The sequence below is a fragment of the Lepisosteus platostomus genome, chromosome 15 (genome assembly GCF_059453375.1).
Source record: "Lepisosteus platostomus isolate fLepPlt1 chromosome 15, fLepPlt1.hap1, whole genome shotgun sequence".
NCBI classification, from domain to species: Eukaryota; Metazoa; Chordata; class Actinopteri; order Semionotiformes; family Lepisosteidae; genus Lepisosteus; species Lepisosteus platostomus.
The window spans coordinates 18068771-18087763 of NC_142625.1; the positions used below are offsets into that span (position 1 = coordinate 18068771).

Genomic DNA, 18993 nt, shown 5'->3' on the forward strand with positions numbered 1-18993 from the left:
CCTAAAATGAAAACATATCGCATATCTCTATTGACCAAAACAGTTTAAATCTTTGAACTATGAGAAAATGCCATTCTGTTGGCAATGACAGCAATCACTGCAGCTTGTCCCCCAGCTCAGGGCATCTCCCTTGTGTTACTCCAGGTGCATATTTCCAACACATGGCAACTAGGTCAGCTGGTGCCTAAATAATCTGACAGCATTGTGAATGCCTGGCACCCCTAACAAGGTGCAGTGCCATCTTGTGAACCTCTCTCCCAGAATAGTCTCCATGTTACCATGACTCTTACCAGCAATTAGCACCTTTCTGATGATAGGTGGGAGGACAGCACTCTCATCTGGCCTAAGTGAAGAACTACAACCACTTACTCCAGGTGTTGGTAACAGAAGGTCAAAATTCAGCTCAAGCAAATTCACAATTTCATACACAGTAATGGGAATCTTGAAAAGAGAACCACTTCATGAAACAGAATTGTCCAAAACAATTTATTTAAAAATATTACACCAAAATAAAAAAACCACAACTATACAAGAACTTGACGCAAAAAGCAGAGTCCTGGTGCAGGGGGGGTTCAGCTCCAGGCGTCAAGTGACAGTCTGACCGAGATGCTCAGGGCCTGGGGGGGCGCATTCCTGGAGGAGGGGGTCCTGAGGCAGATACACAAACAAGAATGTTACTGATGACAACATGCAAGCCCTATGTCTATGCAGCATTGCAGTTGTACAGGGATTTTTGTTTGAAAAGTGCTGCATTTGTAATTAAAGCCGTTACAAAGCTCAGAGGAAGATAGGGCCCCTCAAGGAATTGAATTTCAGACAACAGAATTCAGTATTGAAAGACTCAATATGCTCGGAAAACAAAATTAACTGGATGGCTGCTGGATGTCACAGGCGGGACTGTGATCTTTAACCACAGAGACCACAGAACCCAGAAAAAACCAAAGCACAACTGGAGGAGCCCAGACAGCGAATAAGTTGTTTGTAAGAACACGGCGGTGGTGTGCGCCTAACCTCTCATCCCAGGGGGGGGTGGTCTCATCCCTGGCGGGGGCATGCCCATTGGGGCTCCGCGGCCAGGAGGCATGCCCATGGGTGGGCCCATCGGGGGCCTCATGCCAGGCGGAGGGCCCATCATACCTGCGGTGGAAGAGAAGCAGGATATTCAGACTTCAAAACGGAGAAGGATGTTTTCATATGATAGTTAAGAGACTTAATACGATACACATAAAATGTCTTTTCTGAAGTAGCCCATCTCCTACAGAGACCCCAAGGACAACTGAGCCCCACACTCCTGGCCTCTGCAGGGGACTGCTCAGTTATTCTAGTACATTTACATCTATGAATCCCAACGCCTACCCTGAAACACTGCAGTATAGCCACTGGAGACAATCATATCAGTCCTAGATTTCAGTGCTCTAAATGTAAAGAAGGCAGGAGCTCAGTGTAATCCTGCTTCAGTAGACTCAGCATCAGAATCAGCTCGATAATGAAATCATCACAGCTCCTGCCCACTTAGAAAAACCTCCCTTCAGCTTCAGTGCAATACTTATTCACATATTACATATTCACACCAGTGAAAACCCTGTGTATATAACAAGGGTTTTTCAAACACCCTGGACTTCAAGGTCACCCATATTATTCCCCCCCAACTTTGAGTAAGAAGAACACTACTCGGTAATTAGTCCAATAAAATGACTTTCCCTGGCAAACTGAGGCTACAGCGTCTTGGCTTAAGCGCAACTACGCACAAGCTGAAAAAAAAAGCGTGTACCTGGTGGGGGTGCTCCGCGGCCCATGGGGGGTGGGGGTCCACCTCTTCCTGGGGGATACTGGGTGGGGGCCCCTGCAATGCTGGCCCCTGCTGCTGCCGCCGCTACCGTCCCCCTGCCCTGTGGGGTCATCACCTGGAAGAAGACCGGGAAGAGCGTTCAGAAAGAGCACGTCATATCTTCAACAAAAATGGACCCCTGTGAAGGAAGTTAAACAGCCAGGATCTCAATGGATAACTTGCTCACACATAAGACTGAAATCAGTAAGCTTTTATTATTGGTGGGTAGCTGCGTCAGCATGCACAGGCTGCAAAGGAACGAGCAATAGGTTTATTCCATGCTGAAAAAAATAAGAAAGAAAACAACGTTTTTGCCGAAGAAGGGCCTTTATTTTGGCCCTTCAAAAATACTTCGGCCAATCAAACCAAGAATGAACACCGTAGGAGAGTGCAAGTTCTTACTTGCACGTAACCAATCCATGAAAAATGAAAACAAATTCTATAGCTCGCAAAGCAGGTCTCCAACTTTGGCCCTGGAAAGCCCCACTTCTGAAAATATTAAATCATTGCTTTCTGAAGTAGGTGACCTTAAGGTCACAAACCTCTCTAAACTTCAAAGTATTAATGCTTCTTGAAAAAAATAAAATCAATTAAACAATTCCAAATGTTCCTAATCATTAGAAATAGGTACACTGGGCTTTCCCAGACCAGGGCTGACTTTAGGATTTATCAGACTGAACATTAAATTCCATCATATCTGACCTCTAATCACTACAAGAGCCTCTATTACTTGAAAAAGCAGGCAAATGTATGCAAACTATTAAAAGTGCAGAACATTTTGTACTTTTAACATGCAACCAAAACTTAATAAAAAATTGAATTAATTCTAACAAACCATTAAGGAGCTGAAATGAACGGTACAAAATGAGATGCCCGGGAATCAAAGGTAATACAGTTTGAAACAAGTTTAAATCCAAAGATTAAAATGTGCACTATTTTAGGGAGGACTAAATGAAAATCAAATCAAGAGCGAAGTACACAACACAAATTCTAAGCAGCGGTTAGCAAGGAAAACTAACTGCTTGACAAAAAAACCCTGAAGAATTCCACAGGTGGATGGTATGTGCTGTCACATACGTTGCAGTTGCCTCCAGTGGGCAGTGGGAGAGAGAACAGGGATTTATTACCTGTTGCGAGGGGCCTCCCACGCCGCGGACAGGGCCGGCCAACCCAGCGGGTGCCTGTGGCATTGGAGCTCCTGCAGGAACCCCCCTACCTGCCGCGCGGCCCACACCAGGACCTCCGGCCACGCCAGCCAGGGGCACACGGGCAATGCCAGTCTGCAACACGGAAGCACAGGAACCCCATAAAACAGCAGCTTTACATCGCTCTGCCTTACACAGGAGTGGACCGAGTGCAAGAAAAACTCACATATGCAAAATCACGATTTATAGAAAATAAGGATTTTGCACACTGTGCATCGCAGGTTCTGCAATCCTGCCAGATCCGCTTGCAATTTTAGAGCACAAACAAGCCTCCTTTAATTTCTTTACTTTTAGAACTAGAGTCATACCAGCTAATGGGGTCTTGGCATAAGGGGTAGGAAGACAGACATATGCATCACTTAAAAAAACAGCATCTTGACTTGAAAATGTGATCTTTAGTGCAGAAGAGCTCACATTTATTCTCTATGTGGGACTTGATAAATCAAAATTAAGCACTTTTTATTGAGCCCATTCAATTAGAAAGAACTTAAAGGGAGTGCCATTGTCTAGAAGCAGTGCTGCAGATCTGCTGAGCAATGGGACAGACTTACGTCTTTGGGTGGGGGACCCTCCACGGTCATTGACACCAGGTTCTCACCACGAAGCAGCACCAGCCCCAAAACCCTCTTCTCCTCGCGCTCCGGCTGCTTCGAGTTCTTTGGCCTGAAAGGAAAAGCCGTCAGGTGGGACTGGACTGCACGTTTTGCAGCGTCACACACTTTAAACTGAGGCAGATAAAAGTTGCATCCACCCCCACCCCCCATGTGAGCTGCTATTAGGCAGACCAGAAACCCATCACCACAGAACAGATCAAGACAATGTACAAAAGTCCATCTGAATGGCAGCTTTATAAACATCCCAGGCTGCGGCTGGAAGGATGCAGAACTCACTCTTAACACTACAAGCTTCAGATCAAGCCAGAGGAAGCTTACTGTTGGACAGTTTGGCCAGGAAATCCCAGACGGACACTTCAAACCTCCTCCAGTGAGTCAATCATCCTAGATGAATCTTAACCAGTTTCAGGTAATAATATTAAAAGGAGTGGTGAGGTGAGAGCAGTTCACTGGCAATGTACTGGGAAGCAGATGCCCTCTACATACTAGGCTGAACATAAGATTGGAGATGTAAGCTTGTTATACAAGAACTCAACAAAAAAAGTTTATTTGTGACCATTATCTTTGCCAGTATATTTGTAATATTATAGGAAGCATAGTGGTGCATGAGAACACCAGATACTAAAAAACCACCAGAGCCTCTTACTTGATCTTCCTGAACTCGTCGCAGTCACACAGGATGAGGTTCATGTGTTTGTCAAAGGCCTTGAAGGTCCCAATGAAGATGCGCCCATCCTGGAGAATACAGCGCATCCTGTAGTCGATGTGCTGCAACATCTTGCTGCTCTTTCCCACCGTCTACAAAGAGAGAGAGAGAGAGAGGAAGAGATCACATCAACTGTGAAACTACCAAAACAAAGAGGGAGACTTCGGGCCTAGAGCAGTTCAGGTCTTCTCAGAAGAAAAGAAGGATTAAAAGACCAGAGAAACGAGTATACTGCACCTTTACCTGGACAGAACACAGATTTCACACCACTTTCCCAGGGAGCTATAGTTAAATAAGCTTTGCTTACTCAAACTTCACTAGGTAATGAACTGGAGCATAGCAGAGTAGTGAGCCCACTTTCCTCCCCAATACACAGAAAATTTTAGCCTTAAATCCATAATTTTTAAAGTTGGCTTGGCCATCAAAATAACTTCACAAAGGAGCACGCTAGAAGCAATATGACCATATTATATGGTCTATTATAGAACTGACCCCACATCTAAATGAAACCTATTTTAATTAACCACCAGGGTTGTTCGCAGCCAGAAGTCCTTAGAACGAACAACCATTGCTAGCACACATCGTGATGTTACGATGCTCGCTCACTTCCTTCACCCCACTGGACACGGTGTTTGTGGCGTGCCGTGCAGACTGAAGACAAAATCGGTTGTCGAAGACAATGGTTATACAACCCAGCTCAACGGTGCACCGCTCATCACCACAGGCCTCATTTCAAGTGAACACTTTAAACTAAACGGCGTGAAAGACTATAATTGTAGACTATATGTTTTAATGCACCGAGGCCCAAAACGTACCGAGCTTTCTCCACTGACGAAGTGGAATAACCAAAGTCGCCGTTCTGCAAATACACATCGAACCGGTTTGGGCGACCGTGCAAGATTCTGTATTCAACACAACACGCATCGGCTTCATTCATTCCAAGTTTCTGGGGATGCCGAGGCCTTGCTTTCGAGCTAACCTGTACTTAACTAGAACCCAGGTTCCGAGTTACAGTTCAATACTGTGTACTCGGGAAACGAGAGAGCGGCATAGACGAGTTTACTCAAACCCAACACAAGCGCGCCCAACATTGGCCTTTCCCAAGCTAAAATTAAGCGACTTTAACAAACCCAACAATTTCCTAAAACTCAAATACCTCGGAATTACAGAATATATGTTAACCTAGGAAATGTCTAAGATAGTCTTACCATGATTGCGGTTCTGATGGCTCCGATTCAGCTCGGATTGCACCAAACGCTTAAAAAATTGATCCGCGGAGCTAGAGCGCCGCCAGGACCTTCTTTTAGGGGGACATAGGCCGGAAGTGAGTGAACGGGTAGAAGAGGGCCCCCTGGAAACACGTACCACATCATCGTGGTTCCACGGTCATGTAAAAACAAGTTAATTTTGGGACTCATCAGTTTTGAAAAGGTAAACATACACCGAAAATAAAAGACGTTCAGGAATTTGTTTTCTTTCTGCATTGGTGAATATAATATGCACAGACTTTAAAAATAATATTTTGGTGAAGGAGAAGCTTCCGCCGGAACCAAATGCGGGAGGAAGGAAGCGCAGGAGGTGGTGTCGTATGTGTGGCGCAAACGGACAAAAAGTAATTGGAAGTCATTGGCGCAAAAACTGGCATGTGTGTTTATTATCAGTAATACTGGAAGTGTTTTGGGCTTTTACGTTCTGAGCGTCACTGTCGAGATTTTTTAGAGATTTTACATGAATATTATGTCCATAATTTTTACTGCTCAGTAAGCTTAAAGCCAATATCGATACTATTGTCACTTTTATATTGTTGTCACGTCTTGGAACTCAATATGCATGGCTGACCAGTCACTGAACCTGCACGTAAAATGTATCAGATATAAAGAATATGGAGACTGACGGATGTTTTAGAAATATTGTAGATGATTGCGGTCATGTTATTGATTATTGTAAAAGGTGTGCTCTTGCGCATCTTTCCTAGTCCTACCCTTTATCTTGTCTGTGTCCCTGTTTGTTTTATCTGGTATTTAGGTGTGGTTCTGGTCCATCTGTTTTCTAAGCGCTTTATCCAATACAAGGTCAAGGGGGAGCTAGAGATTATCTCTGCAAGCAACAGGCAACCCCAACGGGACCCCGGCCCATCACAGGGCACACACAGACACCCACACACAAGCTAACACTTGGGTTAATTTTCCCAGAAGCCAGTGAACCTACCAGTATGTCTTTGAACTGTGGGAGGAAACCAGAGCACGGAGAGAACATACAAACTGCACATAAACGGCACCCAAGGTGTGGGGATTGAACCAGGGTCCCAGTGCTGTGAGGCAACAGTGCTAACTACTGCGCCGCCATGCTGCCTTTGTTTTAAATCTCACCCTGTGAATCAGTACCAACTACAGAGCTGACAGTCTAAGTGAAAGTTCTTGCTGTGTAACCAGTATTCAAACACCCGGGCTATACTGTTGCATATACTAGGACTGGAGCTATGGAATAATGTAGTGGTACTGACATGAATTAAAATAAACAGCAAATTATTAATCTTTATAGTATATCAATCACCCACTAAAAAAGCTCCGACACTGTGTTGTTGTACTCTTAATCTAGCACAGTACTTACAGAGTGCACTACACTACACTAGCCCTCTCGTAGTCTTATCTGTTCAAGACTTAAAAGGTACAAATCTAGCTGAATGTCATATCGTTCAAGGAATTGATTCCTACTGTATCAATTTTTTAACTGATTTACTCAAGCATTTAAGTTGTTATAAAACTATGGCTGCAATGTGACTGCAAGAAGGTTTCTCACCAATTGCAATGCTTTAGAATATGCAGTCTGTCCAGTAAGTACATGATAACAATAGTAAAAAGAATTACAGGTAGTCTCATCCACATTCTTATCTTCTATGTATTCTTGAGAATAATCTAAAAACACAGCCACTAGACATAAAGATGAAACTACTGCACCTACAACCCATGCTGTATGATTCTCTGTTCTGTCTTCTGTTATAACCCTCTTTCCACAGGTTACTGCCTATTCCCAGAGAAGGACAGCAAGGACAACGGTGATACCTTTCACTCTCTGTTTATTCACACAAACTCTTTACAATTGCCTCTGTAAGGCAACATAAAGTATACAGATATTAATCATTTATTTATATGTATATTTTGTAACACTTTTATTTCCTTTTATTAACAGGTCATTCACTACCGTCACTAGCATTAACACAATCATAGCTACTGCGAAGATTTCATATGAAACGGTACCAATTACAAACACCCCTTTCCAGGCTCCCCATATACAAACATCTCTCAATCCACACACTCTGTGGCAAACAGCAGTGCTTAAGCTGTTGAGGGCAAATATTAGGCGATTGTCTTAGGATTTGGCAGTAGCATTGGTTGTCCAGCAGAGGGCACTCCGTTCACTTTATGGCCCCTTCATAACCGCGGGTAGGAGAGGTAATGTTCATCCCGAGCTACATTTGTTTTTAAGTTGTGCTCTCAGTCAATTAATTGCACCATTTATTAATTTGATTAAATGTGGCTGCTAGGATTGAGACAACTACTGTATCTTCTCTTGTTTTCTCTGGATGAGATGTAGTCTGTAGCAGGTACCCAAATGGGTGGACTGAGGCAACTGGGGTAAAGTACCATGCTCAAGGGTACAACAGAAGTAACTACAGCAGGGACTCAAACCCACAACCTTGCAGTTGTCAGTCTGGAGCCCTAAGCACTACTGTATGCTGTCCCTTCCCATATAAACCGACATTAAAATGACAATATGGCAGTGTTCTATAGCCTTTTTATTTGGGTTACATCCGAGACACTAATTTATACAAATTACGCCCCTTCTAATAGTTTTGTCTGGGTCAGTCTCTGAAAGGGAAAGCAGAATCAACAATGTCTGTATGTTGGAAAGCCACATGAAAACTTTTTTCTTCACGTTTCTAGTTCAGATGAAGTCGTGTGCAAAACTCTGCCGAGAGCTGCTGCTTGCTGTGTAGCAGGCAGTACGCTGCATCATGCAGTTAGATGGTACAGGCTTCTCAGGGGAAGGGATACAGCACCCTTCTGATTCTTCACAACTACCCGAGAAGAAGTTCACTTCGATTTGCACTTGTGTATCAGCTATCCCACTTTGAAGATACATCATGGAATTAGAGAATGGATTTGGAGGAGCTATTCCTAAACATGTGAGCAAGGGTATACAGAATTCCCATTCCCAGTAGGTGTATTCCAGATACTCTGGTATGTAGAAAACTATCTCCATGGAAATTTACTGAGTGACATGAGCAGTTTGGTGCTCCTTCCATGTGCAAGAAAAGAACCAAACTGAACATAGATCTCCCAAACCAGCTGTCATACTGGGGAGATTTTTGAATTGCCAGTATTAGTTAAAGGTTTGCCTGCCAGATGCCCCTTTAAGAGCTCAGAACAACTTGACATCTTCAGTTACAAAAATAGACTCTGTTCTCAATTACAAATAACAATAGTGATACTGAAACTGAGAGAGGGAGAAGAGAGACTGGTCAAACTACGCAGGCAGCCCTAGCACACCACTTCTTCTTAAACATCAGTTCATCATGACTCTAAATTTGCTTTAGTAGGATGTTTAAGATTGAGCATTGGATTTCTGACTTTTCTTCAAGATTGTGTTTTCTTTAACTAAAATTTGGAACAGTATAGCACAGTTCACAGAGAGTGTGCAAGCTGAAAAGTTTCTTCTGTGAACAGGAAATTGCACTCTGAAAAACAGAAAACTCACACACATTTCCACAATTGAAATACTGTTGTGTTCTACATTCTCTCTACTTTTCTGTGTGGAATTAAGCTCTGTTCAGAGGAGGGGCTGGTTGGTTCTCAGAAGGCCTGCTGTTGTGGATGAACTGAAATCAGACAACATGTTCCAGTTATGAGGCCCTGCAAAACAGCTAGGTTAGACGATTATCAACCGGGATGCAACATCTCTTCAAACAGGTTACATCCTTTCCTGTGCCATCAAAAAAGGCATAAAAGCTATTTTGCCAAACCACCCTCCCTGACAAGTAAAGCCAAGTTCTGATGTGGTCAGCTGAGAATTTCTTTAGTGTTGAAGGACACATCAATATGATTTACAGCCCCTCTTAAAGTAGCAGTGTTGGGTGTATTGTTATATTGTCATTAAAAGCTGCCTTTATTCTTTCCTCACCAGTTCTTCCTTCCTCCCTCTCCCTTTGTCTATTGATCTCCCTCTCCCTCATCCCTCCCGACCCCACCATCCCTCACCTGTCCCCGTCTTCCCTGTTGCCCATTACCCCTCCCAGATCCATAAAGCTTCCTCTACATGTTCCCTTCCATCTGCCTCCCTCCCCCACCCTCTAGAACTGCTTGGTCCCCCCCCTTCAGCCGTAGTGATAGGTGAAGTTGTAGGTGCTGGGCTCCTTGGGCACGGGGGGCGGGGCCTCGGGGATGGTGATGTTCTCCAGGTCGAGGAGGCGGAGCTTCATCTCCATGCTGATGAGGGTGTCAAGGTCGCTGCGGGTCAGATCGCTGCTCATCTCCCGGCCGAGGAGAGCGCACAGCCCGTCGGTCCAGATACAATACTGATGACACACGCACACACACAGGGAGACAACACCCTCCTTTCAGATTCAAAAATCTGTAATGATCCACGAGTCAGAAACATGAGTTTGGACTTGTGTTGAGCCCATGTAAGGCCGCAGAGGAGGTCCGTCAGGGTCTTACCTCATACTTATTGGGTGCGATGAAGTTCAGAGCCTCGTCAGGATCATACAGGATGGAGAAGGCGAGCTCCACAACTTCCTACACAAATCACACGTGTGTTAGAACAGGCAACCACACTGTGCAGTGGCTGCAAGCAGTCCTTTTCATCTCTTTATACAAGACATGCATGAATACAGTACATACATACACATGTATTTACACACACATATTGTATAAAAAATAAATTGCATGGTAGGGAAGCACAGAACTGATCCATTTTACAATGTAAAAAACAGTCAGAATACACCAATCAGATATATGACTTAAGGTGCCTGATTAGTGTATACCACATATTGTTAAACTGCACCTACTCGTAACGGTTGTTGACTCTCTGATTACAATCTTCACATGTGGAGCATAAGATATTATTCTGAACTGACTTCCTGAAGATAAAAAGCTTCCACAATCTTTTAATGTGCACACACAGGGTCAAAGAGAAACATGCAGCTTTTGTGCCAGTAAATTCTCCAATTAATGGCTTTATCACTCAATTCCTACAAATGCAACAGCCTTCATGTTTCATAGTTACTTAACCCTGAAAGGATTTCTTTCAAATCACAGGGTTTAAGAGAATTTGAAGAACTGATAAACACAGCTGGTCGGAAGAGCCCGGGCTGGGAGTAAAACCCTGGACAAACTCCGGCCCTCCAGGAGGGGATATAAACATTTTCCAGACACCCTGTATAACCCTCCAAGACGATCTCAGTGATTTACTGAGCAAGGCAAATGAACCCAGATCCCCCTTTCCTCCTCTTTAGTGCGCCCGCTGTGTCCAGCGTGAGGGTGGCACCTTGTTCTGTTTCAGGGTGCTCTTCTCCTTCATGTGAGGACAGTCCTTTCCTGTCACCACTGACTTGATGTCAGCTACCGGAACTAAGAGAGAGAGAGAATGGGAGGAAGGATGAGAGAGAGAAAGAGACACACAAGGGGGAGATTCAGCCAGACCGAGAGAGATGCTAGAAAGGCCCATCTGCTCCCCCATTCATCCCAGCTGGAAATAAGCTCATTATTTACACAACCCCCCCCCCCCCTCCTTTAACAAAACCTCCCTCCTTTCTGTTAGGGAACTTACTCTTGTCAGTGAGCAATTCGAAGGGCACCTCCCCCTGGGGTGGCTCCTCCAAGTCTCCGTAGTGCAGAACTTTGTGATTCAGAGACAGACGGCAGAACCAGAACTTCTCTGGAGAGGAAGACAGGTGGTCAGTGCTGTGTGTATGAGCGTGGTCAGTGCTGTGTGTATGAGCATGGTCAGTGCTGTGTGCATGAGCATGGTCAGTGCTGTGTGCATGAGCATGGTCAGTGCTGTGTGTACGAGCATGGTCAGTGCTGTGTGTGTATGAGCATGGTCAGTGCTGTGTGTGTATGAGCGTGGTCAGTGCTGTGTGTATGAGCATGGTCAGTGCTGTGTGTGTATGAGCGTGGTCAGTGCTGTGTGTATGAGCATGGTCAGTGCTGTGTGTGTATGAGCGTGGTCAGTGCTGTGTGTATGAGCATGGTCAGTGCTGTGTGTACGAGCATGGTCAGTGCTGTGTGTGTATGAGCATGGTCAGTGCTGTGTGTGTATGAGCGTGGTCAGTGCTGTGTGTATGAGCATGGTCAGTGCTGTGTGTGTATGAGCGTGGTCAGTGCTGTGTGCATGAGCATGGTCAGTGCTGTGTGTACGAGCATGGTCAGTGCTGTGTGTGTATGAGCATGGTCAGTGCTGTGTGTGTATGAGCGTGGTCAGTGCTGTGTGTATGAGCATGGTCAGTGCTGTGTGTGTATGAGCGTGGTCAGTGCTGTGTGTATGAGCATGGTCAGTGCTGTGTGTGTATGAGCGTGGTCAGTGCTGTGTGTATGAGCATGGTCAGTGCTGTGTGTACGAGCATGGTCAGTGCTGTGTGTGTATGAGCATGGTCAGTGCTGTGTGTGTATGAGCGTGGTCAGTGCTGTGTGTATGAGCATGGTCAGTGCTGTGTGTGTATGAGCGTGGTCAGTGCTGTGTGTATGAGCATGGTCAGTGCTGTGTGTGTATGAGCATGGTCAGTGCTGTGTGTGTATGAGCGTGGTCAGTGCTGTGTGTGTATGAGCATGGTCAGTGCTGTGTGTATGAGCATGGTCAGTGCTGTGTGTACGAGCATGGTCAGTGCTGTGTGTGTATGAGCATGGTCAGTGCTGTGTGTATGAGCATGGTCAGTGCTGTGTGTATGAGCATGGTCAGTGCTGTGTGTGTACGAGCATGGTCAGTACTGTGTGTATGAGCGTGGTCAGTGCTGTGTGTATGAGCGTGGTCAGTGCTGTGTGTATGAGCGTGGTCAGTGCTGTGTGTGTATGTGCATGGTCAGTGCTGTGTGTACGAGCATGGTCAGTGCTGCGTGTGTATGAGCATGGTCAGTACTGTGTGTACGAGCATGGTCAGTACTGTGTGTATGAGCATGGTCAGTGCTGTGTGTACGAGCATGGTCAGTGCTGCGTGTGTATGAGCATGGTCAGTACTGTGTGTACGAGCATGGTCAGTGCTGTGTGTACGAGCATGGTCAGTGCTGTGTGTGTATGAGCATGGTCAGTGCTGTGTGTATGAGCGTGGTCAGTGCTGTGTGTATGAGCATGGTCAGTGCTGTGTGTGTATGAGCGTGGTCAGTGCTGTGTGTGTATGAGCGTGGTCAGTGCTGTGTGTATGAGCGTGGTCAGTGCTGTGTGTGTACGAGCATGGTCAGTGCTGTGTGTGTATGAGCATGGTCAGTGCTGTGTGTGTATGAGCATGGTCAGTACTGTGTGTATGAGCATGGTCAGTTCTGTGTGTGTATGAGCATGGTCAGTGCTGTGTGTATGAGCATGGTCAGTGCTGTGTGTACGAGCATGGTCAGTGCTGCGTGTGTATGAGCATGGTCGGTACTGTGTGTACGAGCATGGTCAGTGCTGTGTGTGTATGAGCATGGTCAGTGCTGTGTGTGTATGAGCATGGTCAGCGCTGTGTGTATGAGCATGGTCAGTGCTGTGTGTATGAGCATGGTCAGTGCTGTGTGTATGAGCATGGTCAGTGCTGTGTGTACGAGCATGGTCAGTGCTGTGTGTACGAGCATGGTCAGTGCTGTGTGTATGAGCATGGTCAGCGCTGTGTGTGTATGAGCATGGTCAGTGCTGTGTGTATGAGCATGGTCAGTACTGTGTGTGTATGAGCATGGTCAGTGCTGTGTGTGTATGAGCATGGTCAGTACTGTGTGTATGAGCATGGTCAGTGCTGTGTGTGTACGAGCATGGTCAGTGCTGTGTGTATGTGCATGGTCAGTGCTGTGTGTATGAGCATGGTCAGTGCTGTGTGTACGAGCATGGTCAGTGCTGCGTGTGTATGAGCATGGTCGGTACTGTGTGTACGAGCATGGTCAGTACTGTGTGTATGAGCGTGGTCAGTGCTGTGTGTATGAGCATGGTCAGTGCTGTGTGTGTATGTGCATGGTCAGTGCTGTGTGTGTATGTGCATGGTCAGTGCTGTGTGTATGAGCGTGGTCAGTGCTGTGTGTATGAGCATGGTCAGTGCTGTGTGTGTATGTGCATGGTCAGTACTGTGTGTACGAGCATGGTCAGTGCTGTGTGTGTATGAGCATGGTCAGTGCTGTGTGTATGAGCATGGTCAGTGCTGTGTGTACGAGCATGGTCAGTGCTGTGTGTATGAGCATGGTCAGTGCTGTGTGTACGAGCATGGTCAGTGCTGTGTGTATGAGCGTGGTCAGTGCTGTGTGTACGAGCATGGTCAGTGCTGTGTGTATGAGCGTGGTCAGTGCTGTGTGTACGAGCATGGTCAGTGCTGTGTGTATGAGCGTGGTCAGTGCTGTGTGTATGAGCATGGTCAGTGCCCTGTACCAACACCATATGTACGCCGCCAGCGCAGTGATCAGGATGCACCTTGTCTCCGGCGGTTGCCAATCTTGCGGAAGCAGCTCCCCTCACACAGCCTGTTCAGACGTTGCTGCTTTATCAGTTCCAGGATTTCTGGTTGGATTCGCTCCCGCAGCTCACTGGAAAGTGGACAGAAAGACACTATATCCAGTGACTGCAATAGACAAAGTCACTGAGCTCACAGGGAGTCACTGGTGCGCAGCTGTACAGAGATGGAAACAAAGGCACAGCACTTTCAAGCATTCTAATTACCTGCCAGCCCTTAGACACAAGCTAAACACCTGCGTCCTTCACCCCTTTAATTTTATTTGGAAGCTAAACTTAAACGTTCCATAAAATATTTTTAGTTTGAAAATGTCCCTGTATACTGTACTGTATACTACTGTATAACCTAAAACTGAACTTTTAAAATGTGACCCTTCTACCTCGTTTGAAGAATACAATTTTAATGTGCTCTGTTTCTCTGGTTTGTGGCCAATCTGAGAAAGTTAACTGCACATTATCATTGGTGTTATGGTTGATCTTATATGTCGCATATTACATTAAATATTCTCTTCTTAAGAAGAGACCTATCATCTGAGAAAAAAAAACAATGTTTTAAGTCTTGCAAACCACTGGAGTCACATCTCCATCAGTACTGACGAAAGGACTCCAGCAGCAAAGACATTATCCTTCATAAAATGCTCGGTTATGGGATCTGAACTATCAGAATACGACTGAGACTGAGAGCTTCATTCCATGGTGTGAACGGAGAACCATGTCCGAAGGGAAACGTGAAAATAAGAGCTGGGTTCCCCCCAGCAGACTCTGGCTCAGGCAGGGGAAGCTCACATGATGGGGGGGGACTGGAAGTCGTCCTGGCTCATCCTCTCGGACTGGCGCAGCCGCAGGATCTCGGAGTAGCTCAGCCCCCGGAGCTTGCTCTTCAGCTGGTCCAGGGAGGTGGGCTTCATGGCCAGGGCCCGGGTGATCTGCTCCCGGACCACCTGCATGACCTGGGCAACACGAACAGCACCGGATCAGGACGGGCAGGCCCCCCCTGACAGTTTCATGACGGCCTGCTTGGATGAACAAAAGCCTGATAAAATCCGAAACCATCACATTAACAAGCAAATATTAACATTTGTTAATTAATCTAAAAAATATTTAGTTAAACCGAATGAACTAGTGAAAAACCATTCAAATGAAGTGCTATGATACTCTCCTTTTCCAATGCAGTACATACATATACCCACACTGGCCAGAACGCTAGGACTCTCCGCCTCCCCTCCACTCAGATGAGAAGGCTCTTTCAGCAGTAGACTGTGTGCTTGGCTAAAGAACATGAGACAGCCTCACATTTCCAGTCCTGGCCAGGACAATTCCTAGATCCCAATCCACTGAAAACTGGTAGACCCAGTGGAAAGTACAGTTCAATCCCACACGCCGTCACCCTCTTCACAACATCAACTCAAGGCAATCCTGCTAGAAAAATGGGATGGGACAGGCCTACATCTTTCTCAGATTTCACACCTTGTTCGTGCTGTTTGCGCTTGTTGGGCAATCTGAATATTTTAGCACTTAAAAGATGTATACTTTCCATCTTACTCAGTATTACAGTGTTTACAACTGTTACAGTGTATGTAACAGGTTTCAGTTCAATGTACCAGCCTCATAATGTGCTACTACACAACACTCCACTAAGAATGTCGCAGTGCTGTACAGAAAGGAACTGATAACATATTATGCCACTGTACTTTGCTTTCTCTCCACTTTTAACAGTGTAACACACACACAACGCTGGCTCCTCACAGCTCCAGCGCAGGCACTAGGAGCTGACCTTATTGAAGTCCTCTGATGTGGCCCTCATCTCTTTCCAGGTCTTATTGAACAGCTGGATGCAGACGCAGAAGAACTCCTCCCAGGCGCGGTCATGGGTGAAGAACATGGGGTGGTAGTCATTGCAGCCCTCGTTGGCTGAAAACAGAGACAGGTGACCGCGTCATTCTAGCCCTGCCTTCATACAGGGAGGCAGTGCCAGGGGGCCAGTGAGATCCTGGCAATGTTGTGAGCTGCTGCTGCAGGTGGGACCCCTGCTCCTGAAACACCCAGAGCTCAGACCTGGATGGAGGTATTCTCTGCAGCACGGCAGCGATCAGTGTGGTCAGTATTCAGTTTCAGTGATGATCTGGGGATACACATTAACTGGAATGTCTGATGCATTCCAGTGCAGCTGGATTGATTACACAACCTTCACTTAAATTACATACTGCAACAATAGGGCTATTTGTGTTAAAATCCTGGAGTGGCTTGGAATGCGTCAGATTTCACTGTCCCCGGTAAAGGGCATCAGTTGGAGCTGTCAATAGCCATGTAGGGGGAATTGGCAGAACTCTGTGGCTCTGACCAGCAGATTTTTGGGTAAAGAAAACAGTCAAACAGTCTCAGACTGCAAGTAGGAATTAATAGTCTCTGAGGCATGCTGCCCTGCAGCCCGATATTGCTAGATCTCAGAAGAATCAGAACACTTGGTGTGGTACCCGAATATGAAGCAACTGAGAAAAATACGTGTTGTTGGTATTTGGTATTTGCAAACTCCCTTGAATTTTAGCGGCGATATCATTGTAAATAATGGTTAGAATAAAAAAAAAATCAGTGTAGTCTAGCACAGCAAACTTTAATCAGTGTGGAGCATACAGCTGTGCAGCAGTGAGTACCAATGTGTCATCAGTCAGAGCTGCGCAAGCACTAGTACAGAGTGTAGCACTGGGTTTAGTATGAGGTACAAGCCCATCCTATTGGGGCTATTGGGTGCTATGGGGAGCGTTAGCATTCCAGGTGGTAGTGTGGTACTCACGTAGTTCTCCGACTTGCAGGATCTCGCACAGCATCTTGGTCAGCTCAATGGCACAGCGGCCGAAGGGACACTCATGCTTGTCCTCTCGGCTGCTGTTCTCCAGGACAATCTGGGCACAGAGACACAAGGGACAGTAACATGCTGCTCAAGCACTGCTGTACCGGGAGGGATTGCTGAACCCAGCACCCCGTGGTGCTCCTATTTTGACACACTGATCTCCACAGAGACCTACTCCTGGCTATTAAGCAATGATATTCATTTTTCAATATCAATGTTAAATACCAACGCTCTTGAGTAACCAATATTGTTTCTCATCTGATGACCTATAATAAGGTTGAGAAACAACAACAGGAGTAAACAAACTCACATACCACTCAACAGTGAAATTGTTCTGCCTCTTTAGTCCAGATGTTTTCCAGTAAAAGCACACATACTGAGTACTGCAACACAATATAGTGTTAGGATGAAATACTAATGCCTGAAATTATTCCTCTGTGGAAGGGAACTGCAGGAACGCAGTTAACAGCCAACAATAGCTGTGTACATCAAGATGTCTTTGTCTGCTCCATTGAAACCTCTAACTTTTCAACAGCAAAACAGCTCATTCCCATTCCAAATATGTAAAGGAAGTCCAGGTACCCTCATTCTTTAGCTCATTCTTTATGGTGCATTATATTTACATATTTAACAGCTATATCACCCTTCAACTCACATCTGGGAACCCACTGAAGCTCAACGGGTGTGAGCCTGGCCAGAATATGGCTGGGAGACCTCATGGGAACACTAAGGTTGCTGCTGGCAGAGGTGTTAGTGGGACCAGTCCTAATGCCCCAGTATAGAATGGGAAATCTATATAGTAAAAATCAGATGTAAAACCAAAGTCCTGACTCTCTATGATCATTAAAAATCTCAGGGGGGTTCTCGAAAAAGAGTAGGAGTGTCACCCCAGTATCCTGGGCAAATTTTCCATTGACCTTTACCAAACATGGCCTCCTAATAATCCTCGTCTATGAACTGGCTTCATCACTCTGTTCTCCTCCCCACTGAGAGCTGGTGTGTGGTGAGCAAACTGGCGCACTATGGCTGCCATTGCATCATCCAGGCAGTGGTGGTGGGGAGTCCCCGTTACCCTTAAAGTGCTTGGATTTCCAGAAAAGTATTATATAATATAAGGAATTATTTATAATAGCATTCTAGATGCACCATTCACAGCTCCACTGAACAGCACTTGATTTTTTATGTCAGCCTTGTCTTTTCCCACTTCAAAAAGAACACAAAACTTTCTAGGTGATTGCAACACGCAGATAATACAGAGTCAATTTATGTACAACTTTGTGTTTATTATTTTCAATGCCCGGAAGTGTTAGTGCTGCAACCCTACCCTGATGTAGGTGTCCTGGTGAACTTTGGCGAGATACAGCATGTTGTCCAGGGCCAGCATGCCTGGAGGGGTCTGAGTGAAGTCCATGGCGGGGTTGATGTGGTTCTGTGGAGACGACACAGAACGCGTCTCAAAATCTGTCTGTTTTCCCACAATGTCAGAATTTTCTCTTAAAATGTAACTGAATTGGAGCTTTATGGTACAGCAGGGCTTAAACATCCATGACAATGAATCCCACTGTTAATTCTGCTCAGTGTTAATCAAGCCACAGTGCTAATTAAACCTCAGTGATAGTGCTCTCACAGTGAAGCCCAGCATTTTGTAGTCCTTGGTGTACATCGCCTTGCGTTTCTCTGTGCTGCTGTTGGGGTCATTATCACCATCAAAAGCGATCCTGCGCAGCTCAAAGATGACGTCCCTCTGTGCCTGGGGAGGAGGAGAGGCAGGGAACAGCTGTTCAAGCAAGAGCGAGATGGAGAATCTCCAGCCCTGGGAACTCTTCAGCTGCTCCTACTTCTGACCTGGCCATTCATCTTTGAGGTCTGCACTATTTCACACTGTGCATGAAGCACTCATGTCCCGATTTCCTCTGAATCACAGAATACAGAAGCTACGGATGAGTCTCAGACTGCTCTAGCATGCACTGGTAGGAAAGTGAAAAGCAGGTACAGTATGACATCTGAAGTTAATAAAGGCAACAGAATGCATTTTTTGCTAATTAGCAGGGTCCAACTACATTTTGCATTTGTATATCTAAAAAGCGCAACGAATTCTAGGCACAGTTTTTTAAA

The 18993-nt window shown here is 45.7% G+C and overlaps 2 protein-coding genes across 10 annotated transcripts in view; both read right to left on the minus strand.

Moving 5' to 3' along the window:
- Positions 1-472: 472 nt before the first annotated feature.
- snrpb (small nuclear ribonucleoprotein polypeptides B and B1) lies at positions 473-5718 on the minus strand. Its single transcript, XM_088608049.1, has 7 exons — positions 5562-5718; positions 4294-4445; positions 3585-3696; positions 2956-3108; positions 1772-1904; positions 1012-1137; positions 473-648 (listed from the first exon to the last, which is right to left on the minus strand). Exons 1-7 carry the CDS (start codon positions 5562-5564, stop codon positions 611-613), a joined length of 717 nt encoding a protein of 238 aa, XP_088464175.1. The 5' UTR covers positions 5565-5718; the 3' UTR covers positions 473-610.
- Positions 5719-7412: 1694 nt separating this feature from the next.
- Positions 7413-18993, minus strand: part of elmo2 (engulfment and cell motility 2) — a 71664-nt gene continuing 60083 nt past the window's right edge. For all 9 annotated transcript variants that reach the window (XM_088607427.1, XM_088607428.1, XM_088607425.1 and 6 more), the window contains 10 exons: positions 18506-18628; positions 18203-18307; positions 16822-16930; positions 15805-15941; positions 14817-14980; positions 13992-14104; positions 11182-11289; positions 10900-10982; positions 10071-10148; positions 7413-9928 (listed from right to left, as the gene is read on the minus strand). In XM_088607427.1, the coding sequence (XP_088463553.1) occupies positions 9728-9928; positions 10071-10148; positions 10900-10982; positions 11182-11289; positions 13992-14104; positions 14817-14980; positions 15805-15941; positions 16822-16930; positions 18203-18307; positions 18506-18628 (1221 nt within the window). In that variant the 3' untranslated portion in view covers positions 7413-9727. The remainder of the gene's footprint in view (positions 9929-10070; positions 10149-10899; positions 10983-11181; positions 11290-13991; positions 14105-14816; positions 14981-15804; positions 15942-16821; positions 16931-18202; positions 18308-18505; positions 18629-18993) is intronic.

Bases quoted from the DNA above. Each gene is read 5' to 3' on its own strand.
- snrpb (XM_088608049.1), bottom strand. The intron at 3,697-4,293 runs GTAAGAGGCTCT...TTTTCCTTTCAG, and splicing joins GACGAGTTCAGGAAGATCAA to GCCAAAGAACTCGAAGCAGC. The intron at 649-1,011 runs GTTAGGCGCACA...TATCTGCCTCAG, and splicing joins ACCCCCCCCTGGGATGAGAG to GACCCCCTCCTCCAGGAATG.